Source organism: Bombina bombina, chromosome 4, assembly GCF_027579735.1.
Source record: "Bombina bombina isolate aBomBom1 chromosome 4, aBomBom1.pri, whole genome shotgun sequence".
Lineage (NCBI taxonomy): Eukaryota > Metazoa > Chordata > Amphibia > Anura > Bombinatoridae > Bombina > Bombina bombina.
Window position 1 is genome coordinate 400,370,855 of NC_069502.1, and position 26,619 is coordinate 400,397,473.

The 26,619-nt window shown below is 39.3% G+C and overlaps 1 protein-coding gene across 1 annotated transcript in view; it reads right to left on the reverse strand.

Annotated features, from left to right (window-relative positions):
• The window catches only part of MCF2L2 (MCF.2 cell line derived transforming sequence-like 2), a 1,253,992-nt gene that overhangs the window by 335,426 nt on the left and 891,947 nt on the right, over nucleotides 1-26,619 (reverse strand). Inside the window, 2 exon segments of the mRNA XM_053711855.1 lie at nucleotides 18,202-18,271; nucleotides 20,798-20,913. Of these exon segments, the coding sequence (XP_053567830.1) occupies nucleotides 18,202-18,271; nucleotides 20,798-20,913 (186 nt within the window).

Here is a 26,619-nt window from a genome sequence, read left to right on the forward strand (position 1 = left end):
TATCCTCCTCTGATGAGAATCTATCTGATTCAGAAGATCCATCCTCAGATATTGACACTGACAAATCTACTTATTTATTTAAAATGGAGTATATTCGTTCCTTGTTAAAAGAGGTGTTGATTACATTGGATATTAAGGAAACTAGTCCTCTTGATATTAAAACTAGTAAACGTTTAAATTCTGTTTATAAACCTCCTGTGTTTACTCCAGAGTTTTTTCCAGTTCCTGATGCTATTACTGATATGATTTCTAAGGAATGGAATAGGCCTGATACTTCTTTTATTCCTTCTTCAAGGTTTAAAAAAAAAATCCTATCCTTTGGCAGCAGTTAGATTGGAGTTTTGTAAAAAGATCCCCAAAGTTGATGGGGCTATTTCTACTCTTGCTAAATGTACTACTATTCCTATGGAAGATAGTACTTCTTTTAAAGACCCTTTAGATAGGAAACTTGAATCTTATCTAAGGAAAGCTTATTTATATTCTGGCTATCTTCTAAGGCCTGCCATTTCTATGGCTGATGTTGCAGCTGCATCAACTTTTTGGTTGGAAAGTTTAGCGCAACAGGAAATGGATCCTGATTTGTCTAGCATTGTTCGCTTGCTTCAACATGCTAATCATTTTATCTGTGATGCCATTTTTGATATCATCAAAATTGATGTTAAATCTATGTCTTTAGCTATTTTAGCTAGAAGAGCTTTGTGGCTCAAATATTGGAATGCTGTCATGGTATCTAAGTCTAGGTTACTATCTCTTTCTTTCCAAGGTAATAAGTTATTTGGTTCTCAGTTGAATTCAATTATTTCAACTGTCACTGGGGGGAAGGGAGTTTTTTTGCCTCAGGATAAAAGACCTAAAGGTAAATCTAAAGCTTCTAACCATTTTTGTTCCTTTCGACAAAATAAGGAACAGAATCCTTATCCTTCCCACAAATAATCTGGTTCCAATTGGAAACCTTCTTCAAGTTGGAGTAAATCCAAACCATTTAAGAAACCAAAGCCAACCCCCAAGTCTACATGAAGGTGCGGCCCTCATTCCAGCTCAGCTGGTAGGAGGCAGATTTAAGATTCTTCAAAAACATTTGGGCAGATTCTGTCCAAAATCAATGGATTCAGAGTATTGTCTCTCAAGGGTACCGAATAGGATTCAGAGTAAGACCTCCTGTGAGAAGATTTTTTCTCTCACGCATCCCAGCAAATCCAGTAAAGGCTCAGGATTTCTGAAGTGTGTTTCAGACCTGGAGCTTTCAGGGGTAATCATACCAGTTCCGTTTCAGGAACAGGGTCTGGGGTTTTATTCAAATCTATTCATTGTCCCAAAGAAAGATAAATTATTCAGGCCAGTTCTGGATCTGAAAATTTTGAATCGTTATGTAAGTGTGCCAACTTTCAAAATGGTGACTATAAGGACTATTCTGCCTTTTGTTCAGCAAGGGCATTATATGTCCACAATAGACTTACAGGATGCATATCTTCATATTCCGATTCATCCAGACCACTATCAGTTTCTGAGATTCTCTTTTCTAGACAAGCATTACCAATTTGTCCCTCTTCCATTTGGCCTAGTGACAGCTCCAAGAAACTTTTAAAAGGTTCTCGGTGTCCTACTCTCTGTAATCAGAGAACGGGGTATTGCGGTGTTTCCTTATTTGGACGATATCTTGGTACTAGCTCAGGCTTTACATTCTGCAGAATCTCACACGAATTAACTAGTGTTGTTTCTTCAAAGACATGCTTGGAGGATCAATTTACCAAAAAGTTCTTTGATTCCTCAGACAAGGTCACCTTTTTAGGTTTCCAGATAGATTGAGTGTCCATGACTCTGTCTCTAACAGACAAGAGACGATTAAAATTGGTTTAAGCTTGTAAGAACCTTCAGTCTCAATCATTCCCTTCAGTAGCTATGTGCATGGAAGTTTTAGGTCTAATGACTGCAGCATCGGACGCGATCCCCTTTGCTCGTTTTCATATGAGACCTTTCCAGCTTTGTATGCTGAACCAATGGTGCAGGAATTATACAAAGATATCACAATTAATATCCTTAAATCCCAATGTTCAACGCTCTCTCACTTGGTGGTTAGATCACCATCGTATAGTTCAAGGGGCCTCTTTTGTTCATCCAACCTGGACTGTGATCACAATAGATGCAAGTCTTTCAGGTTGGGGAGCTGTCTGGGGATCTCTGACAGCACAAGGGGTTTGGAAATCTCAAGAGACGAGGTTACAAATCAATATTTTAGAACTCTGTGCTATTTTCAGGGCTCTTCAGGTTTGGCCTCTGTTGAAGAGAGAACTGTTCATTTGTTTTCAGACAGACAATATCACAACTGTGGCATATGTCAATCATCAGGGTGGAACTCACAGTCCCCAAGCTATGAAAGAAGTATCTCGGATACTTGCTTGGGCGGAATCCAGCTCTTGTCTAATTTCTGCGGTTCATATCCCAGGTATAGACAATTAGGAAGCATATTATCTTAGCGGTCAGACTTTACATCCGGGGGAGTCGTCACTCCATCCAGATGTGTTTTCTCAGATTGTTCAGATGTGGGGTCTTCCAGAAATAGATCTGATGGCTTCCCATCTAAACAAGAAACTACCCAGGTACCTGTCTAGGTCCAGGGATCCTCATGCGGAAGCGGTGGATGCGTTAACAGTTCCTTGGTGTTACCAACCTGCTTATATTTTCCCGCCTCTAGTTCTTCTTCCAAGAGTGATCTCCAAAATTATCATGGAACAATCGTTTGTGTTGCTGGTAGCTCCAGCATGGCCTCACAGGTTTTGGGATGTGGATCTTGTTCGGATGTCCAGTTGCCAACCTTGGCCACTTCCATTAAGGCCAGACCTTCTGTCTCAAGGTCCATTTTTCCATCAGGATCTCAAATCATTAAATTTGAAGGTATGGAAATTGAACGCCTAGTGCTTAGTCATAGAGGTTTCTCTGACTCCGTGATTTATACTATGTTGCAGGCTCGTAAATCTGTTTCTAGAAAGATTTATTATCGAGTTTGGAAGACTTATATTTCATGGTGTTCTTCTCATAAATTCTCCTGGCATTCTTTTAGAATTCCTAGAATTTTAAAGTTTCTTCAGGATGGTTTGGATAAGGGTGTGTCTGCAAGTTCCTTGAAGGGACAAATCTCTGCTCTTTCTGTATTATTTCACAGAAAGATTGCTAAGCTTCCTGATATTCACTGTTTTGTACAGGCTTTGGTCCGTATCAAGCCTGTCATTAAATCAATCTCTCCTCCTTGGCGTCTTAATTTGGTTTTGAAGGCTTTACAGGCTCCTCTGTTTGAGCCTATGCATTCTTTGGACATTAAACTACTTTCTTGGAAAGTGTTGTTTCTTTTGGCCATCTCTTCTGCTAGAAGAGTTTCCGAATTATCTGCTCTTTCTTGTGAATCTACTTTTCTGATTTTCCATCAGGATAAGGCAGTTTTGCGGCCTTCATTTAAATTTCTACCTAAGGTTGTGAATTCTAACAACATTAATAGAGAAATTGTTATCCCTTCTTTGTGTCCTAATCCTAAGAATTCTTTAGAGAGATCCGTACATTCTTTGGATGTGGTAAGAGCTTTGAAATATTATGTTGAAGCTACTAAAGATTTCAGGAACTCTTCTAGTCTATTTGTTATCTTTTCTGGTTCTATGAAAGGTCAGAAGGCTTCTGCCATTTCCTTGGCATCTTGGTTAAAGCTTTTGATTCATCAGGCTTATTTGGAGTCGGGTCAGGCTCCGCCTCAGAGAATTACAGCTCATTCTACTAGATCTGTCTCCACTTCGTGGGCTTTTAAGAATGATGCTTCAGTTGATCAGATTTGCAAAGCAGCAACTTGGTCTTCTTTGCATACATTTACTAAATTTTACCGTTTTGATGTATTTGCTTCTTCGAAAGCAGTTTTTGGTAGAAAAGTTTTTCAGGCGCTGTTTCAGTTTGATTCCTCTGCTTATGTTTAAGTTTTTTCTTTTCATTATGAGAATAAACTTATATTTTTGGTTGTGGATTCATTTTTTTTCCAGCGGAAAATGGCTGTTATTATTTTATCCCTCCCTCTCTAGTGACTCTGGAGTTCCACATCTTGGGTATTACTATCCCATACGTCACTAGCTCATGGAATCTTGCCAATTACATGAAAGAAAACATAATTTATGTAAGAACTTACTTGATAAATTAATTTCTTTCATATTGGCAAGAGTCCATGAGACCCACTCTTTTTATGGTGGTTATGATTTTTTGTATAAAGCACAATTATTTCCAAATTCCTTTGTTGATGCTTTTTACTCCTTTCTTTATCACCCCACTACTTGGCTATTCGTTAAACTGAATTGTGGGTGTGGTGAGGGGTGTATTTATAGGCATTTTGAGGTTTGGGAAACTTTGCCCCTCCTGGTAGGATTGTATATCCCATACGTCACTAGCTCATGGACTCTTGCCAATATGAAAGAAATTAATTTATCAGGTAAGTTCTTACATAAATCATGTTTTACCTAAAAAAAAATACAAAGACCCACTAACATTACAAACCCCCACCCCCCCCAAACCCACAAATTAATAAAAAAAAAATTCCTAATCTAACCATTGCCCTGAAAAGGACATTTGTATGGGCATTGCCCTTAAAAGGGCATTTAGCTCTTTTTCTTGCCCTGAAAAGGGAATTTAGCTCTTTTAAGAAATGCCCAACCCCTAATCTAAAGGAAAAAAAACAAAAACCTTAAAAACACCTAACACTAACCCCTCTTTAGGTATTATTAATGGCAAGCTTACGAATTTTGCGTTATGAGCGGCTCAGTAATAATTTGCAAGTTATTTCCACTGCTCACCTCTCTATAGCGCTGCTATTACAGGTTTGCAAAAACCCGCTGTTAGCAGGCAATATGGTTGTGTTGAGCACCATACCGCACACAAATACCAGCGCTGATTTGAGCTGGTTTTACGTGCTCGTGCACGATTTCCCCATAGACATCAATGGGGAGAGCCGGCTAAAAAAAGCCTAACACCTGCAATAATGGAGCGTAAAGCTCCGTAACGCAGCCCCATTGATTCCTATGGGGAAAGAAAAGTTATGTTTATGCCTAACACCCTAACATAAACCCAGAGTCTAAACACCCCTAATCTGCTGCCCTTGACATCGCCGACACCTACATTACACTTATTAACCCCTAATCTGCCACCCCGACATCGCCGCCACCTACCTACACTTATTAACCCCTAATCTGCTCCCCCCAATGTCGTTGCTACCTACATTACACTTATTAACCCCTAATCTGCTGCCCCAATGTTGTCGCAACCTACATTACACGTGTTAACCCCTAATTTGCGGCCCCCATTGTCGTCGCTACCTACACTTATCAACCCCTAAACCTAACCCTAAGTCTAACCCTAACACCCACTAACTTTAATATAATTAAAATAAATCTAAATAAAAATTACTATCATTAACTAAATAATTCCTATTTAAAACTAAATACCTGTAAAATAAACCTTAAGCTAGCTACAATATAACTAATAGTTGCATTGTAGCTATCTTAGGTTTTATTTTTATTTCACAGCTACGTTTTTATTTATTTTAACTAGGTAGAATAGTTAGTAAATAGTTATTAATTATTTACTAACTACCTAGTTAAAATAAATACAAATTTACCTGTAAAATAAAACCTAACCTGTCTTACACTGACACCTAACATTACACTACAATTAAATCAATCACAATAATTAAATACAATTAACTAAAATAAATTACAAAAAACAAACAAACACTAAATTACACAAAATAAAAAACATAGTTTATGCTTACCTGATAAATTTATTTCTCTTGTGGTGTATCCAGTCCACGGATCATCCATTACTTGTGGGATATTCTCATTCCCAACAGGAAATTGCAAGAGGACACCCACAGCAGAGCTGTCTATATAGCTCCTCCCCTAACTGCCATATCCAGTCATTCAACCGAAAACAAGCAGAGAAAGGAGCAACCATAGGGTGCAGTGGTGACTGTAGTTTAAAATTAAAAAATACTTGCCTTAAAATGACAGGGCGGGCCGTGGACTGGATACACCACAAGAGAAATAAATTTATCAGGTAAGCATAAATTATGTTTTCTCTTGTAAGGTGTATCCAGTCCACGGATCATCCATTACTTGTGGGATACCAATACCAAAGCTAAAGTACACGGATGAAGGGAGGGACAAGGCAGGTACTTAAACAGAAGGAACCACTGCCTGTAAAACCTTTCTCCCAAAAATAGCCTCCGAAGAAGTAAAAGTATCACATTTGTAGAATTTTGAAAAGGTATGAAGCGAAGACCAAGTCGCCGCCTTGCAAATCTGTTCAACAGAAGCCTCATTTTTAAAGGCCCTAGTAGAATGAGCTGTAATCCTTTCTGGAGGCTGCTGGCCAGCAGTCTCATAGGCTAAGCGGATTATGCTTCTTAGCCAAAAAGAAAGAGAGGTTGCCGAAGCCTTTTGACCTCTCCTCTGTCCAGAGTAGACAACAAACAAAGCAGATGTTTGATGAAAATCTTTAGTAGTTTGTAAGTAAAACTTTAAAGCACGAACCACGTCCAGATTGTGTAATAGACGTTCCTTCTTTGAAGAAGGATTAGGACACAAAGACGGAACAACAATCTCTTGATTGATATTCTTATTAGATACCACCTTAGGTAAAAACCCAGGTTTGGTACGCATAACTACCTTATCTACATGGAAGATCAGATAAGGAGAATCACATTGTAAGGCAGATAACTCGGAAACTCTACGAGCCGAGGAAATAGCTACCAAAAAAAGAACTTTCCAAGTTAAAAGTTTGATATCTATGGAATGAAGAGGTTCAAACGGAACTCCTTGAAGAACCTTAAGAACCAAGTTTAAGCTCCATGGTGGAGCAACAGGTTTAAACACAGGCTTGATTCTAACTAAAGCCTGACAAAAACCCTGAATGTCTTGGACATCCGCCAGACGCTTGTGCAAAAGAATAGATTTCGCAGAAATCTGTCCCTTTAAGGAACTAGCTGACAATCCTTTCTCCAATCCTTCTTGGAGAAAAGATAATATCCTGGGAATCCTGACCTTACTCCATGAGTAGCCCTTGGATTCACACCAATAAAGATATTTACGCCATATCTTATGATAAATTTTCCTGGTGACAGGCTTTCGTGCCTGAATTAAGGTATCAATGACTGACTCTGAGAAACCACGCTTTGATAAAATCAAGCGTTCAATCTCCAGGCAGTCAGCCTCAGAGAAATTAGATTTGGATGGTTGAAAGGACCTTGAAGTAGAAGGTCCTGTCTCAGCGGCAGAGTCCATGGTGGAAAGGATGACATGTCCACCAGATCTGCATACCAAGTCCTGCGTGGCCACGCAGGTACTATCAAGATCACCGGATGCTCTCTCCTGCTTGATTTTGGCAATCAGATGAGGGAGCAGAGGAAACGGTGGAAACACATAAGCCAGGTTGAAGGACCAAGGCGCTGCTAGAGCATCTATCAACGTTGCCTTGAGGTCCCTGGACCTGGATCCGTAACAAGGAAGCTTGGCGTTCTGGCGAGACGCCATGAGATCCAGTTCTGGTTTGCCCCAACGATGAACCAATTGTGCAAACACCTCCGGATGGAGTTCTCACTCCCCCGGATGAAAAGTCTGTTGACTTAGAAAATCCACCTCCCAGTTCTCTACACCTGGGATATGGATAGCTGATAGGTGGCAAGAGTGAATCTCTGCCCAGCGAATTATCTTTGAGACTTCTAACATCGCTAGGGAACTCCTTGTTCCCCCTTGATGGTTGATGTAAGCCACAGTCATGATGTTGTCCGACTGAAATCTGATTAACCTCATTGTCGCTAGCTGAGGCCAAGCCTGAAGAGCATTGAATATCGCTCTTAGTTCCAGAATGTTTATTGGAAGGCGTGACTCCTCCTGAGTCCACGACCCCTGAGCCTTCAGGGAGTTCCAGACTGCACCCCAACCTAAAAGGCTGGCATCTGTCGTTACAATTGTCCAATCTGGCCTGCGAAAGGTCATACCTTTGGACAGATGGACCCGAGATAGCCACCAGAGAAGAGAATCCCTGGTCTCTTGATCTAGATTTAGTAGAGGGGACAAATCTGTGTAATCCCCATTCCACTGACTGAGCATGCAGAGTTGCAGCGGTCTGAGATGTAGGCGTGCAAACGGCACTATGTCCATTGCCGCTACCATTAAGCCGATTACTTCCATGCACTGAGCCACCGAAGGGCGAGGAATGGAATAAAGAACACGGCAGGAAGTTAGAAGTTTTGATAACCTGGACTCCGTCAGGTAAATTTTCATTTCTACAGAATCTAGCAGAGTCCCTAGGAAGGAAACTCTTGTGAGGGGGGATAGAGGACTCTTTTCCTCGTTCACCTTCCACCCATGCGACCTCAGAAATGCCAACACTATGTCCGTATGAGACTTGGCAATTTGGAAGTTTGACGCCTGAATCAGGATGTCGTCTAAATAAGGGGCCACTGCTATGCCCCGTGGCCTTAGGACCGCCAGAAGTGACCCCAGAACCTTCGTAAAAATTCTTGGGGCTGTAGCTAACCCAAAGGGAAGAGCTACAAACTGGTAATGCCTGTCTAGGAAGCCAAACCTGAGAAACCGATGATGATCTTTGTGTATCGGAATGTGAAGATAAGCATCCTTTAAATCCACTGTAGTCATGTATTGATCCTCCTGGATCATAGGTAGGATGGTACGAATAGTCTCCATCTTGAATGATGGAACTCTGAGGAATTTGTTTAAGATCTTTAGATCCAAAATTGGTCTGAAGGTTCTCTCTTTTTTGGGAACCACAAACAGATTTGAGTAAAATCCCTGTCCCTGTTCCTCCTTTGGAACTGGATGGATCACTCCCATAACTAGGAGGTCTTGTACACAGTGTAAGAATGCCTCTCTCTTTAACTGGTTTGCAGATAATTGTGAAAGGTGAAATCTCCCTTTTGGGGGGGAAGCCTTGAAGTCCAGAAGATATCCCTGGGATATAATTTCCAACGCCCAGGGATCCTGGACATCTCTTGCCCACGCCTGGGCGAAGAGCGAAAGTCTGCCCCCTACTAGATCCGTTACCGGATAGGGGGCCGTTCCTTCATGCTGTCTTAGAGGCAGCAGCAGGCTTTTTGGCCTGCTTACCCTTGTTCCAGGTCTGGTTAGGTCTCCAGACCGTCTTGAACTGAGCAAAAGTTCCCTCTTGTTTTGCATTAGAGGAAGTTGATGCCGCACTTGCCTTGAAGTTTCGAAAGGCACGAAAATTAGACTGTTTGGCCCTTGATTTGGACCTATCCTGAGGAAGGGCATGACCTTTTCCTCCAGTGATATCAGCAATAATCTCCTTCAAACCAGGCCCGAATAGAGTCTGCCCCTTGAAGGGAGTGTTAAGCAGCTTACATTTTGAAGTAACGTCAGCTGACCATGATTTAAGCCATAGCGCTCTGCACGCCTGGATAGCAAAACCAGAATTCTTAGCCGTTAGTTTAGTCAAATGAACAATGGCATCAGAAACAAAAGAATTGGCTAGCTTAAGTGCTCTAAGCTTGTCAAGTATGTCATCCAATGGAGTCGCTACCTGTAAAGCCTCTTCCAGAGACTCAAACCCGAACGCTGCAGCAGCAGTGACAGGAGCAATGCATGCAAGGTGCTGTAGGATAAAACCTTGTTGAATAAACATTTTCTTAAGGTAACCCTCTAACTTTTTATCCATTGGATCTAAGAAAGCACAACTGTCCTCGACAGGGATAGTAGTACGCTTTGCTAGAGTAGAAACTGCTCCCTCCACCTTAGGAACTGTCTGCCATAAGTCCCGTGTAGTGGCGTCTATTGGAAACATTTTTCTAAAAACAGGAGGCACACCTGGTCTATCCCATTCCTTAGTAATAATTTCTGTAAACCTTTTAGGTATTGGAAAAACATCAGTGCACACCGGCACTGCATAGTATTTATCCAGTCTACACAATTTCTCTGGCACTGCAATTGTATCACAGTCATTCAGAGTAGCTAAAACCTTCCTGAGTAACACGCGGAGGTGTTCAAGCTTAAATTTAAATGTAGAGATATCAGAATCAGGTTGCATCATCTTCCCTTAGTCAGAAACATCACCCACAGAAAGAATCTCTCCTTCTTCAGCTTCTGCATATTGTGAGGCAGTATCAGACATAGCTCTTAAAGCGTCAGTATGCTCTGTATTTCGTCTAACTCCAGAGCTATCTCACTTTCCTCTAAATTCAGGTAGTCTGGCTAATACCGCTGACAGTGTATTATCCATGACTGCTGCCATGTCTTGTAAAGTAAACGCTATGGGCGCCCTAGCTGTACTTGGTGCCATTTGAGCGTGAGTCCCTTGAGCGGGAGTCAAAGGATCTGACTCGTGGGGAGAGTTAGTCGGCATAACTTCCCCCTCGTCAGATTCCTCTGGTGATAAATTTTTTAAAGACAGAATATGATCTTTATTGCTTAAAGTGAAATCAGTACATTTGGTACACATTCTACTAGGGGGTTCCACCATGGCTTTTAAACATAATGAACAAGGAGTTTCCTCTATGTCAGACATGTTTGTACAGACTAGCAATGAGACTAGCAAGCTTGGAAAATACTTTAAATCAAGTTAACAAGCAAATATAAGAAACGGTACTGTGCCTTTAAGAGAAACAAATTTTGTCAGAATTTGAAAAACAGTGAAAAAATGCAGTAAATCAAACGAAATGTTTACAGTGTGTATAATAAGCTAACAGAGCATTGCACCCACTTGCAAATGGATGATTAACCCCTTAGTTAAAAAAACGGATCAAAAAAACGATATAGACGTTTTTTAATAGTCACACCAAACTGCCACAGTCTTGCTGTGGGCCTACCTTCCCCAACAAACGATTTTGGAAAGCCTAAGAGCCCTTTAGAGATGTCCTATAGCATTCAGGGGACTCCTGGAGGAAGCTGGATGTCTCAGTCTGTAAAAGTTACTGCACAAAAAAGAGCTAAATTAGGCCCCTCCCACTCATAGTAACACAGTGGAAAGCCTCAGGAAACTGTTTCTAGGCAAATTTAAGCCAGCCATGTGGAAAAAACTAGGCCCCAATAAAGTTTTATCACCAAAGTAAATATAAAAACGTTTAAACATGCCAGCAAACGTGTCACGCTCAGCTGCTGGGAAGCTCTGCAGTCCTCTCTATGTGCTTGATTGACAGGTGTCTGAGCCACCCCTTCCTGATGATGTCACAACCAGGCTTTTTATTCTGACTTCCTGTTTCTCCAGTGTCCGTTTGTTAACTTTGAGGCTTCTGTTAGGATTTCGCTGAGGAATCTCTCTAACTGCTGCTTTTCTGTTGCCAATCTCTTCAAGGACTTACTATGCTGGATTAACCTTCAACCTCCTGAATATCTGTCTCCAAACAATGCAAGTACTGTTTGTTTTGTGAAACTTTCAAACTTCCTGTTTACCTGCTGCAAACCCTGCATATTCAGACTACTCTGTGTAGTGCAAACTATTCAAATACTGTTATTTCTGTGAATCCTTCAATCTGCATGTTTACCTGTTTCCAAACTCTGCAAATACTATTATTCAGTGTAAACCTTCAAACTGCTGGATATCCTGTTGCCAATCTCCACAAGTACTGATTATCTATGTTAACCTTCAAACTACCAGCTTACCTGTTGCTATCACTGCAAGTTCTGACAACACAGTGTTAACCTTCAAACTACCTGATTACATGTTATTAATTCTGCAAGTTCTGACTACACAGTGTATACCCTCAAACTGCCTGATTACCTGTTGCATACTCTGCAAAGACTGTCTACACAGTGTTAACTCTCAAACTGCCTGATTACCTGTTGCATACTCTGCAAAGACTGTCTACACAGTGTTAACTCTCAAACTGCCTGATTACCTGTTGCATACTCTGCAAAGACTGTCTACACAGTGTTAACCCTCAAACTGCCTGATTACCTGTTGCATATTCTGCAAAGACTGCCTACACAGTGTTAACCTTCAGACTGCCTGATAACAAATGACCTACTCCTGCATTATTAACTGTTTCCTGTTTTACCCTTCTTCTGTCTGAGTATAAGTGACTATCCCTGCTCTCCTGATTCTGTGGAAGGCATTTCCTGAAACCAGTTCCTTATTCAGAAGTCTATCTGGCTGATATCATGAATTACTTTGGCACAGGCTAACCCTGCTCCATATCGTGAGTACTTTGCTTTTTGGAGGTTGTCGTGGGGTCACGTCCTGGATTAAACTCAGAGTGCAAGGGTGTTGTTTAAGTTCGCCCTTGCATTTGGGTCTACTTCTGGATATTTCCTAACCTGACAAAACGTTTTATATTGTAAATATAAAAGAGTATTACCTCAGAAAGTAAGCATGATACCAGTCGCTATTAAATCACTGTATTCAGGCTTACCTTACATAAATTTGGTATCAGCAGCATTTTCTAGCCTTCACATCTTCTAGAAAAATCTTAACTGCACATACCTCATAGCAGGATAACCTGCACGCCATTCCCCCGCTGAAGTTATCTCTCTCTTCAGTCATGTGTGAGAACAGCAATGGATCTTAGTTACAACCTGCTAAGATCATAGAAATCACAGGCAGATTCTTCTATTTTTCTGCCTGGAACAAAATAGTACAACTCCGGTACCATTTAAAAATAATAAACTCTTGATTGAAGCAAAATAACAGCTATATTTCATCACTTCTCTCTTACTACCTCCATGCTTGTTGAGAGTTGCAAGAGAATGACTGGATATGGCAGTTAGGGGAGGAGCTATATAGATAGCTCTGCTGTGGGTGTCCTCTTGCAACTTCCTGTTGGGAATGAGAATATCCCACAAGTAATGGATGATCCGTGGACTGGATACACCTTACAAGAGAAAAGAAATGATCAAATATTTAAACTAATTACACCTAATCTAATAGCCCTATCAAAATAAAAAAGCCCCCCCAAAATAAAAAAAAAACCTAGCCTAAACTAAACTGCCAATAGCCCTTAAAAGGGCCTTTTGCAGGGCATTGCCCCAAAGAAATCAGCTCTTTTACCTGTAAAAAAAAATACAAACAACCCCCCAACAGTAAAACCCACCACCCACACAACCAAACCCCCCAAATAAAATCCTATCTAAAAAAACTTAAGCTCCCCATTGCCCTGAAAAGGGCATTTGGATGGGAATTGCCCTTAAAAGGGCATTTAGCTCTTTTACATTGCCGAAACCCTAAGCTAAAAATAAAACCCACCCAATAAACCCTTAAAAAAAACTTAATGCTAACCCCGAAGATCCACTTACAGTTTTTGAAGACCGGACATCCATCCTCAACAAAGCCAGGAGAAGTCTTCATCCAAGCGGGCAGAAGTCCTCAACGAAGCCGGGAGAAGTCTTCATCCAAGTGGCAAGAAGTGGTCCTCCAGGCAGGCAGAAGTATTCATCTAGACGGCATCTTCTATCTTCATCCTTCCGACGCGGAGCGGCTCCATCTTCAAGACATCCGGCGCGGAGCATCCTCTTCTGTCGATGGCTACTGTAGAATGAAGGTTCCTTTAAGGGACATCATCCAAAATGGCGTCCCTTAAATTCCGATTGGCTGATAGAATTCTATCAGCCAATCGGAATTAAAGTTGAAAAAATCTTATTGGCTGATGCAATCAGCCAATAGGATTGATCTTCAATCCTATTGGCTGATCGAATCAGCCAATAGGATTGAGCTTGCATTCTATTGGCTGTTCCAATCCTTTGTGTGTGTCTGAGTTCATTTTTATGTGTCTTAGAGAGAGTTTCTTTGTTTGTGTCTGAGAGAGAGTTCCTTTGTGTGAGTGTGTAAAAGAAAGTGAACATATGTGTGTGATACTATAAACTATAAGTAAGTAAGGTCAGAGCAGATAGACAGTCATGGCCAAAAATATTGGCACCCCTGCATTTCTGTCAGATAATGTACCACTTCGCCCAGAAAATTGTTGCAATTAAAAGTGTTTAGGCATTCTCATGTTTGTTAGTATTGGTATGACACAAAAAAAACCCTCCAAAAATGGACTGGACAAAATTATTGGCACCCTCAATTTAATATTTAGTAGCACACCCCTTGGAAAAAATAACTGAAATCAATTGCTTCCTGTAACCATCAATGAGTTTCTTACACCTCTCTACTGGAATTTTGGGATACTCTTCTTTGCAAACTGCTCCAGGTCTCTCAGATTGAAAGGGTTCCTTTTCCCAACTGCTGTTTTGAGATATCTCCCCAGGTGCCCTATGGGATTGAGATCTGGACTCATTGCTGGCCAGTACAGTACTCTCCAGCGCTTTGTCTTAAACCATTTCTGGGTACTTTTTGATGTGTTCTTTGGGTCATTGTCCTGTTGTAAGACCCATGACCTCTGACGGAGACCCAACTTTCTGACACTGGGCCCTACATTGCACCAGAGAATTCATTGGTAGTCTTCAGATTTCATAATGCCATGCACACAGTCAAGACATCCAGTGCCTGAAGCAGCAAAGCAACTCCAAAACATCAGTGAACCTCCACCATGTTTGACTGTAGGGACTGTATTCTTTTCTTTAAAAGACTCATTTTATTTTCTGAAAACAGTAGAATGATGGGCTTTACGAAAAAGCTGTAATTTTGTTTTGTCTGTCCACAGCACATTCTCCAAAAAGGATTTTGGCTTCCACAGGTAAGTTTTGTCAAACTCCAATCTGGCTTTTTTATGTTTCTGTGTCAGCAGTGGGGTCCTCCTGGGTCTCCTACCACAGCATCCCTTTTCATTCAGATGTCGATGTATAGTACAAGCTGACACATTTGTACCCTGTGCCTGAAGGTCAGCTTGAATTTGTCTAGAAGTTGATTGAGGCTCTTTATCCACCATTCGAATAATCCTTTGTTGCAATCTTTGATCAATTTTTCTCTTTCGTCCACGTCAAGGGAGATTAGCTACAGTGCCATGGGCTGTAAACTTCTTGACAATATTGCGCACAGTGGACACAGGAACATTAAGATCTCTGGAGATGGACTTGTAACCTTGAGATTGTCCATGCTTTTCCACATTTTTTGTTCTCAAATCCTCAGACAATTCTTTGCTGCTCTTTCTCTTCTCCATGCTCAGTGTGGCACACAGAGACACACAACAGAGAAAGGTTGAGTCAATTTTTCACTATTTTAACTGGTTGCCGGTGTGATTTCTAAATTGTCAGCACCTGTTAATTGATACAGGTGAGTATAATTGCAAATTACAGGAGCATCACAAACTCGGAATGCAATTATTTCTTATTATTATTATTTTGAGAATGTATGTATGATGAATGAGCATGTATGAGTGTGTGTCCATCAATCTATCTATATCTATTATATAACAAAGATGATAGGCTGCTTTGCTTTTCTATTGGCCATGTTGCAACAAGATAATCTGTCACATTGCCCCTACCAATATTGGGCTCTGGATTCTCCCCTGTTGCGCATGCGTGCAACCTCCATTCAGCTCTCAATTACAATGACTGTATCCCTTTGTTCTGGCATTGAGATTCACTCTTTGTATAGTAAGCAGCAGCACTACGGTAGTGAGATCATTAAAATTTAATGAACCTCATTGTTATTAAACAAAAAAAGGCAAACACAGATAAGTACATAATTTATTTGACACATGCAGCACTTCTTTATATGTGTTTATTACCATGGGAGCACTGATTTCACGCATATTTTTTTTGCACATTCCATTCCATATTTTTTTCTTTAACTAAAACCACATAATTTATATTTGATAAATAAATATTTTATATATATATTTATTTTATTTGGGTGAGCAACCAGATGAAGCGTGATAGAGCACATTCCATTAAGCCAAGTTACTTAGGGACTACAGAACACAATCTTTTAAAATGCATACAGTTATAGCGAACGTCACTGCTGTGTTTAGCAATGGCAAGATATGTAGGTAGTCTGAGGCCCACGTGAGTTGCACTTGTATGGAAAATGTCCCGTGAGTTTGACATCCCTGCTCTAGAGGTTAAAATTATTTGAATTCACGTAAAAGGTAAAAAAAGAAGAATAGTTTCACTCAAAACTGCCATTGAATTTAATCATTTAATTAATAAATACGTTCTTTAAATTATTTTTGATGGAAAATATAGTTTAGTTACATAAATAGGCATTTCTTACGGAATTCATTCTTAAAATTAAAGGCCTTGCTTTTTTATGAAAGGATAAAAAAATTACACGTAATTAAAAATATGTAAATGAAATACTTTTAAGGGAAATTTAACTTTTTATTTTACATGTAAAACTGTTGATTGATTCATAATTTCCAATATATTGGGCTAGATTACAAGTGTGATGCAAACGGCTTTGCACTAGCGCAATCGCGATTTTGCAAGCCATTTTCATTCCACTGATATTACAAGTTCAAATGTGGAAGCTGTGGCAAACTGTTTTCCAAAAATAAAAAGTTGCACAAAACACAACAAAAATACATTACAAAGTACACTTACACTCATAAATAACATCGCAAACACTAAATAATACTATTAACTTCTAAACCACCATCCCCCAAATCGCAAAAACTAAATAATACTACTAGCCCCTGAACCGCCATTCCCCCACATCCCAAACACTAAATACAATTAACCCCTAAACTGCCATCCCCCCACATTGCAAAATACCTAAATAAACTATTAACCCCTAAACTGCCACCTCCCAGATCACAAAATACGTAAATAAACTATTAACCCCTAAACCGCCATCCCCCGACATCACAAAGTATCTAAATAAACTATTAACCCCTAAACCGCCTTCCCCCATAATGCAAAGTTATAAACTAACATCTAAACCCCCTAACCTAACACCCCCTAACTTAACCCAAATTAAAATACCCCTACATTTACTAAAAGAAATCCTATCATAAAATTAAAAAAATACCTGTAAAATTAAATAAAAACCTAATCTTACCTTTAAAAAAAAATATACCATTACAGAAAAAAACTACAATTACACAAAAAAACTACCATTAATGAAAAATAAAATACCTACATTACAGAGAAAAATAAAAAACCTACATTACAGAAAATAAAAAACAAAATTACCAAATATAAAAAAATGTAATCCTATTCTAATACCCCTTAAAATAAAAAAAAACAACAACCTTAAAATAAAAAAAAGACCTACTCTAAAAAAAAAAAAAAACTACCAATAGCCATTAAAAGACTCTTTTGTAGGGAATTTCCCTAAAGCGATCAGCTCTTTTGCTTAAAAAAAAAAACACTTACCCCTAACATTACAACTCCCCCAAACCCTCAAAATAAAAAAAACCTAACTAAAAAAAATCCTAAACTACCCATTGTCCCAAAAAAGGCATTTGGATGGGCGTTGTCCTTAAAAAGTCATTCAGCTATTTTGCTGCCCAAAAAAATAAAAACCCTAATCTAAAAAAAAACCACCCCAAAAAACCCCAAAAACTAACTCTAACCCCAAAGTTGGTACTTATGTCACCAATGATGATAGGCGGCGGTCCATCTTCATCCCGGCTGAGGTCCATCTTCTAACTTGATCCCGGTGGCGGCAAGGTTGGCGGCGATAGTGGCTGCAACATCGGTGGTCCTCTTCAGACTTTCAACACGAAGGTCCCTGCACACTAAATAGTGAATGCAAGGTACCTCTTTTATACAGGAGTACCCTGGTATTCCTATTGGCTGATTTAAATCTTCAAATTCATATCAGCCAATAGAATGAAAGCTTTAAATTTGTACACACATATAAACATGTATACATAAACATATATAGTATATGTATCTCTATGTTAAAGCCCTTTGCAGTCCTTTTTTTTCTAACACCTGAGACCTCATATCTTTGAGCTATTATAACTTTTTTATGCATTACTTTTTTAAAAAGTTTTTATTAGATAGTGTTATGATGAGACATTTTTTTTGTCGAGCTTAACGGTTAACCAGAACTCTGAGTTTGCAGTAATCATTCTAGCGTAAATAGCGATTACGCTCTCATGTTCACATTTACTTTCAACTTGTAATACGTTCGGAGTTTAACTTGCTTGCAAATGGCAGCGAAAACCTGATAACAGTTACATGCAAACGATAGTGGGCCGATCACAATCTAGCCCATATATTTGTAGGCTATATATAGTTCATTTATATAATATTTACTGGGGTTTATCAAGGGAATTACACATATTCAATCAACTTATAATGCTAAATAATATGCATGACTTACCCTTTTTAAGAAGCACCTTCCTAGTGAATCTGTATTTTCGGTACAATTTTCTAGTTCTTTTAGAAAAATCCTATAAGAAAGATATTAAAATGTAGCAAAAATGTATCACAAATCTTATATTTTAATAAACATAATATACAAATTGTACTTATTTTATTTGCCAGAGTTGTTTATTAATGTTGGTTTTAATTAATATCTATATTACAATTCCCTGTAACTGCTAAATCTGTGAGTAAATGGCTTTTGTGAATTCCAGTCATAGAGGCCCATTTATCAAGCGCCGTATGGAACTTGTGGGCCTATGTTTCTGGAGAGTCTTCAGACTCGCCAGAAACAGCAGTTATGAAGCACCGCCTCTCCATAACCCTCAGAGCAGGCTGACAGAAATCGCCACAATACAACCAGATCGAGTACGATTGGGTTGATTGACACCTCCCTGCTGGCGGCCCATTGGCCGCGAGTCTGCAGGAGGCGGCGTTGCACCAGCACTCTTGTGAGCTGCTGGTGCAATGCTGAATACGGAGAGCGTATTGCTCTCCGCATTCAGCGATGTCTGTCGGACCTGATCCGTACTATCGGATCAGGTCCGACAGACATTTGATAAATAGACCTCATATTATGCATTTGCTTGAATATCACTGCTAATTATATGTTTATTTCATGCCAGATAGCACCTAATTAACCCTTTAAGGACACAGCTTTTAGTTTGCTCAATTGTTTTATGACGGAAAAATTCCGTCATATGTCCTTAAGAGGTTAAAATACTGAATGGTAAAACACAGTAGAGAGCATTCTATTTACCATTGTTTACTTTATGTACAGATGGATCACTCTGGGCAGCAAAATTATTTGCATATCTAAACTATTCATTCTTTTTTTGTCTCTTTTTTTTTCTTGATTCAGATAGAGCACTAGTTTTCAAACCTGCCCTCAGGCATCCCTAACAGGCCACATTTCCAGGATTACCTTATTTGAGAGACGTTTAATAACTCTGTTCAGATATCCTGAAAGCCCCAGTTCAGATATCCTGAAAATCTGGCTTGTTAGGAAAGCCTGAGGACAGGTTTGAAAACCAGTGAAATCGATCAGTGTTTCTCAACCGCGGTCCTCAAGTAACCCTAACAAGTCAGATTTTCATTATAACTGAACTAGAGCACAGGTGAAATAATCAGCTGATGGGTGAGACAGGTTAGTAACCATGGTTACTGATCATCTGATTATTTCACCTGTATTTTAGTTCAGCTATAATGAAAACATGGCCTGTTGGGGTACTTGAGGAAAGCAGATAATAAACACTGAGATAGAGCATGCAATTTTAAGCAACTTACTAAATTACTTCTATTATCAAAGTTTCTTTGTTCTCTCTGTATCTTTTGTTGAAAAGCAGGAACGTAAGCTCAGGAGTGTTCACGTGTCTGGAGCACTATATGGCAGCAGTTTTGCAAGAATGTTATCCATTTGTAAAAGCACTAGATGGCAGCGCTATTTCCCGCCATGTAGTGCTCCAGACACCTACCTGGGTATTTCTTCAACAAAGAATAGAATGGGAACAAAGCAAACTTGATAATAGAAGTAACTTAAAAACGTGTTTAAAACTGTATGTTCTGTCTGAATGCTTGATGTTCATATCCCTTTAAAGAAATGCAAACAAGTGCCTATGGGGCCTATCTATCAAGTTCCGAATGGAGCTTGATGCCCCGTGTTTCTGGCGAGCCTGCTCCATAACCTGTCCGCCTGCTCTGAGCAGGAGGACAGACATCGCCGGAAATCAACCCGATCGAGTACGATCGGGTTGATTGACACCCCCCTGCTGGCCGCCTATTGGCCGTGAGTCAGCAGGGGGCGTATTGCTCGCCGTATTCAGCGAGGTCTGGCGGACCTTATCCGCACTGTCGGATCAGGTCCGCCAGACTTTCATAACTAGGGGCCTATGAGTGCATTACCTTAACTGAACCTTAGTTCTAACCTTTTTTATTTAAAATACAGTGGTTTGCTGAATCAGCGGATTTGGCTGGGAGATTGTTTAAAAACTGAACTAGTCAGTCTAAAAAAAGTTAAAAGACTTTTTCTGTTCCAGTTATCAATCAAAACAACCATCTGTGAGTATTGCTACTAAAGAAACAAAGATTAAAGCAATATGTACAATTGTACCATTTGCACTTAAAGGGACACTTAAAACTTCTGCATCTCCCTCATGGGTGCTGCCATTATTGAACCTAGGTTACACTGCAGGTATCTGAAGCAGAGTTGCTGCACACGTGCAAACAGGTCAGTACTGGAATGTAGTGTAAGACAGATTTCAACATGGCAGCACCCGTAACTAGAGGGAGGCAGGGAATAACCCCAATACTAGGCTTACAAAATGTGTTTAATGCTCTTTTAATATCAATGTCTAGGTTTCAAATCTGGATTGGCTCTTCCAAAGAAAAGTGGTGAGTAGGGTTTGATAACTAAAAAAACAATTGCAGCAAACAAGGTGCTGATATGTTTACCTACTTGGAGACTGTAGAAAAAGTTTGTAAAGAGAGGTGTTGCTTTAAGTTGCTTATCCTTTCAGCAATAAATCAAAACAATGAATCTTTTGGACTTGACATACCGTTTGTGAAAATCATAGATTTCTGTAAGATTTCCAAACAAAACGTCTTTATTATTTTGTAGTGCTGCTGGAATGAGAGGAGACATTTCAGGATTTTCCAGTGATGATGCATAACCCTTGGGACATGAAACAGAATATGTATCAAATTACCTAATATGCATTTACAGCAGCTATAATTTGAACACATATAAATACAAGGAAAACCAAACAAAGGTATTTCTCCTAACTAAAGTATTATACTAGCAAGCAAAATAAAAAATGTTAGTCCTCTGAGCTTAACAAATATATACAGACCAATTAAAAAAAAAAACAGTTGCTTGCGCTAAAGCAAAGTATCACCAGATTAAAAAAGGAAAGATACAATGTATCCACGAATACAAATGTAATAAATACAGTACCTATGTACAAGTTAAACCACCGGTGCTATATCTTCTAATATACAATAACGATTAAAAACAGCAACAGTAGGAGGTCCTTGATATAAAGTGCAATAGACTCTTAGTTCACTATAATGTCCAGTTAACCACTATTTTGTTAAGTCTTTGAAATCATTGATTACTTATAGCCTGATGTGTCTGTTATATGTAATCATGGGACAGTTATTGTATCCAATATGTGCAAAGGCAAAGGTATATCCATACCTGGTTTATTTTCTCCCCACATTCCTGTACCTGTTCGGTCCATAGAGGGTTTACGGGTGTACGACTTACAGATCATTTTGTCCGGATCGTGATTCACCCCCGTATGAAATGTACCTCTTTTTGGTTTGTACCCGGCAGGTCTGTCTGTCTGGAATGGCAAGTGAACAACACAAACCAAAGTTGTTCACTTGCCATTCCACACAGACCTGCTGGGTACAAACCGAAAAGAGGTACGTTTCTTATGGGGGTAAATCACTATCCGAACCAGAGGTTCTAGACGAAACGATCCGGAAGTCGTACACTCTTAAACCCTCTACAGACTGAACAGGTACAGGAATGTGGGGAGAAAATGAACCAGGTATAAATATAACCTTGCCTTTGCACAAATTGGATACAATAACTTTCCCATGATCACATATAACAGACACATCAGGCTATAAGTAATCAAGGATTTCAAAGACTGAAAGTTAATTTACCTTACAAAATAGTGGTTAACTGGACATTATACTGAGCTAAGAGTCTATCGCAAGGACCTCCTACTGTTGCTGTTTTTAATCTTTATTGTATATTAGAAGATATAGCACCGGTGGTTTAACTTGTACATAGATACTGTGTTTATTAAATTTATATTTGTGGATACTGTACATTGTATCTTTCCTTTTTTAATCTGGTGATACTTTGCTGGTTTAGCGCAAGCAACTGTGTTTTTTTGAATTGGTCTATATAAACAAGGAGACACACTTATAAAACTGTTAATTGAAGCAATCTACATTTCTGTTTTGCTGGCTCTTTTTAATTTAAAGGGACATAAAACCCAAAATGTTCCCTTCATGATTACATTTTAAACAACTTTCCAATTTACTTCTATTACCTAAATTACTTCCTTCTCTTAGTATCCTTTGTTGGAAAGCAAACCTAGTTAAGCTTAGGAGCTAAAATACACTACTGGGACCCGAGCTAGCTGCTGATTGGTGGCTGCACATATATGACTCTTCTCTTTGGCTCAACCACAGTAATACATTGCTGCTCTCTCATCAAAATATGTCAAGAAAATGAAGTAAAATTGATAACAGGAGTAAGCTGGAAATATGTTTAACATTTTATGCTCTATCTAGGGTAGCACCTCGGCCATGTTTTCCTAGACAGTTATAAGTTATACATGCTGCAGGGTGTGCAGGGAGGAACATGTATTTTGCTTCTGGACATTACATGAATAATGCTGCTGGACAGCAAAATATATGTTTCTCTCCCTGTACACACTGAAGCATGTATAACTCATAACTGCCCAGGAAAACATGGCTGAGGTGGCAACCCTAGCTCTATCTGAATCATAAGAGAATTTTTGTTTTGTTTTGTTTTTTAAATTCTTTTTATTAAGCGAGATCAGGAAAAAAACATAACATTAAAAAACAATGCATTGACATTAATGATGCTTCAAGATTACATCAGATATCCATGTTAACACAACTATACAATACGTGTATTTAGATTCAACTGAACTGTATTTGTGAAAAGTCCACACTTTTGTGATCTTTGTATGGAAATAAAGTCTTTCCAAGGCATATGTGGTCTCTTATTGTTTCCATTCCCTCTTTGGGTTTTACATTTTAAATAAACTTATATAACACTTAACAATTCCTAACCATGTGTGACATGAGAGATTATACTTTATGCGTCAAGAGTGTCCCTGGGACTTGCACTCTACAAAAAAAAAAAAAAAGTTTAGCCTCTCTCCCCCTTCCCCACACGCCCATTTCTTCCTTTACAGAATCTGAGCAATAAGGATTTCACATCCCTCCCTCTCCATTTCAATCCCATCAGTATTGTATAGTGTCGCCCATTCCCCGTCTAAGGATGCCGTCAAGAGTACCTCTGTCTGCGCAAAAGGTCAGAGTATCTGTCTTTGTAGCACAGGGTTTCGTGTATGTAAAAAGTATTTCCATTTAGTCAGAGAAGGTCTCAGTCTGCGTGCCACATCAAGCTTAATGTCATATTGTTCCGTAAACAGGTGTTTATAGAGTTTACGTTTGAATTGTGTGATGAATGGAGGTTTTCTATCTGTCCACAAACATAGTATACCATTCCTGGCTATCAGCATAAATAACGTTAGCAAGTTGTGATATTTTCTGGGTAAATCAGCCCAACGGAAAAGGCATATCTGTTCTACTTGTAGCATGATGGTGATCCCCAATGCACCTTTGAGCCAGTATTGTATTCAGGTCCAGAATTGCTGAATTTAAGGGCAATAGAAGAAATAGTGAAGTACATCCGGGGGCCACCATGCCGCACTTCCCACACCTATTTGGCTGTTGGGGATTCCATTTGGAGAGTCGATTGGGAGTTATATAGTCAAAGTGTATCAGTCGCACCTGTGCCTCCTGCAGCATTATGCCTAATGTTGCTTTCCTAGTCAAGTCTAAACTTTTCTGTATGTCAATATAAGAGATATCATCCCCACCTTTCACCACCCATCTATCCAGTACCCTTCTCTGTGTGTCAGTTGCCATTTTATGTAGTAGAATTCTATAAATTCCAGTCAAGAAGAAATTCCATAATGCAAAGGCCGTCTGCGGTATAGCAAATATTGATGTGTCCCAGAAATTTGGATCGTCTTGTTTAAGAGTATTGATGTAATGACGTACCTGCAGGCACTCATAGAACTGTTTATTTGAGATAGTATATTTGGTGCTCAACTCATGAAAAGTTTTAAATGTGCACATCAGAGAGTCCAGAAGATCCCCAACTATACTAATCCCCTTCTCCCTCCACTGATGGAATGGTAAAGTATCTGTACCTGCCGGAAAGCCCAAGTTGCCAATCAAAGGAAGCAATTTCGGGGAAGGGCGACATGATCCCAAGACTTTTTGGGCTGAACGCCAAGCTGCTAGAGGGACCTTATAAAGAACAGAGGGCCTAATGTGAGCTACTCTGGTTGGGGGCATATATATTACAAAGGGTGTATATATGGAGGCCTAACTTGACTTGTACAATGAGGAATGCCTTCCACATCCCTATGTGTTTTAATGATACCTATTGTCAGCCTTCGACCAAAAAGAATAACCAAGCCTCTACTCAAGCTAGTGTGGGACACATATGAAATATTACCAACCCAATCTGTTTTCAACTTGTCATGTTCACTATCAGTTAAATGCGTCTCCTGCAGGAAAGTCAGTGTTCAGTCTACGTAGATGCATGAGTATGGATTTTCTTTTTACCGGTGAGTATTTCCCCCCAGATTCCAAGTAACTATCTTAGTTTACATCTATACTGCAATTAACAATCATATCCACCAAGGGCAGTGGGGCCGAAAGAAGAGAGGGAAAAAAATATATATATTTCAGACCTTAATTGGTCTGCCCAATGTTTAATGCTTTAGTTATACCTCTTTTTATTGGGAAGTGATTTCTATCCATATTTTGCAAAATAAGAAACATTTTAAGAATATGATGGTAAACACCGATGACCCAATGATTAAAAATAGAGGTAAAATGCATGTCAGGCTTCCAATGGTCCCAAAGGGGGGCGTGCCCACGAAGGGTCACCTCCCACACAGTATGTTTAGTCACATACCTAGCATAATGGTAAGTAGATGCAAATCATAGTAAGGTTTCACACACACACACCGGATCATTGAAGCTAATCCATGAGGACATGTGTGTTCACTATTGAGATTTCCAAATATAGTCCCTAAGTAGAGAGCAATAAAGGAAACTCTTTTAAGATTATGCAACGTTGTAGAGGGGTGGGCTGCACTATGAGATGAGTTATAACAGGGAGCACCATTTTGGTGCTTGCAGTGGCCCAAAACTAACCCCAACAGTGAAAACACATATTTTTTTTTATAAATAAGCAACAATAAGAACAACATTGATAAGTACTTTGAGCCCTTTAGTATTACATGTTGACATAAATATTGATTTTCAATGTCTTTATTGGAGGTGATGGAGTACTTTGTGCACCTAACACTTCCTCGTGAGAAGTTTAGCTTAAGGCAGTTATGAATAATTTGTGTAAAAATAGGATGGAAGGGGCTGTGTGCACCATAGAGAATCCACACATGAGGTAATAAGGTATAAGACCTGAAGCAACACCGAAACAATAAATACCATGTCATTAGTGTATAATATAACCAGCCACGTGTTTTAAACACCACTGGTCCATTAAGGTCCAGCCACCGGGTGTGTAGGTTATCGTTCAGGCCTCTACAGTGTTAAAGTATAGGTATAATGAGTGCTACAGGGTCTACCCTTTGTGTTGTGTAACATAAAGAGGTATAGGGAAGCCAGTAAGATAAAAGGGGGAGGCGGTGCATTGTCTCAGGGGACAAACTACAGGAAAACCAAGGAGGTGCCTTTTGTAATACATTAAGAAGTGTCAACAATGATAACTCAAACAAAACAGTTAACATCAGTATAGCAAAAAGAATAGTGATGAAGATCTCATCCCAAGCGTAGTCTTGCAATGGTTTCATCATTAAGTTTTTTTTTTATATATTTTTATTTGAAATTCCATAGCAAGTATAATTAAGGTATATACAAAGAAAAAGAAATCAGAAACATTAATAGGTCACCTCACAGGGTACCAAGGACCACAAGTAAAATAAACATAGTACATAGTGATAATACAAAAACATTAAATCATGCCTTTCTTCAGTTTAAAATGAAACAAAATACAACTTCTTTAGATATCTGGAAAATTAGTGGCCCCAACACTTGCAGTTTGTACATACATTTGTTGTATCCTCATAACTGAAGGTAACACTGTTGGATAATTTTATCATCAAGCAAAACTACTTACATACATCAAAAGAAAGAAAAAATAATAAGAAGGAAAAAAAAACAAACAAAAAAAACACCCTGCCCCCAGACCTCTTCCCCCTCCACCAATACCTATGACCTAACCTTCTCTATAAAGCGAGACCCACTCAGCTGGGAAAAAATTATGCAGGACAAGATCCATAAAAGCATTAGTGTTCAAAAAAGGGGACAAAATCTGTTTTTGTAGATTATTCGGGTAGGCTTTAATTATTGGAAGCCAAACATATAAAAATTATTTTATTTTCCTGTCGGAAACTGTATTTAACTGGAATGATTCAAATATAATCTGGGACTGAATTTCCTTTAACAAACTTGAAAATTTTGGTGCAGAATGGGCTTTCCAGTTTTTAAAAATTAAATGTCT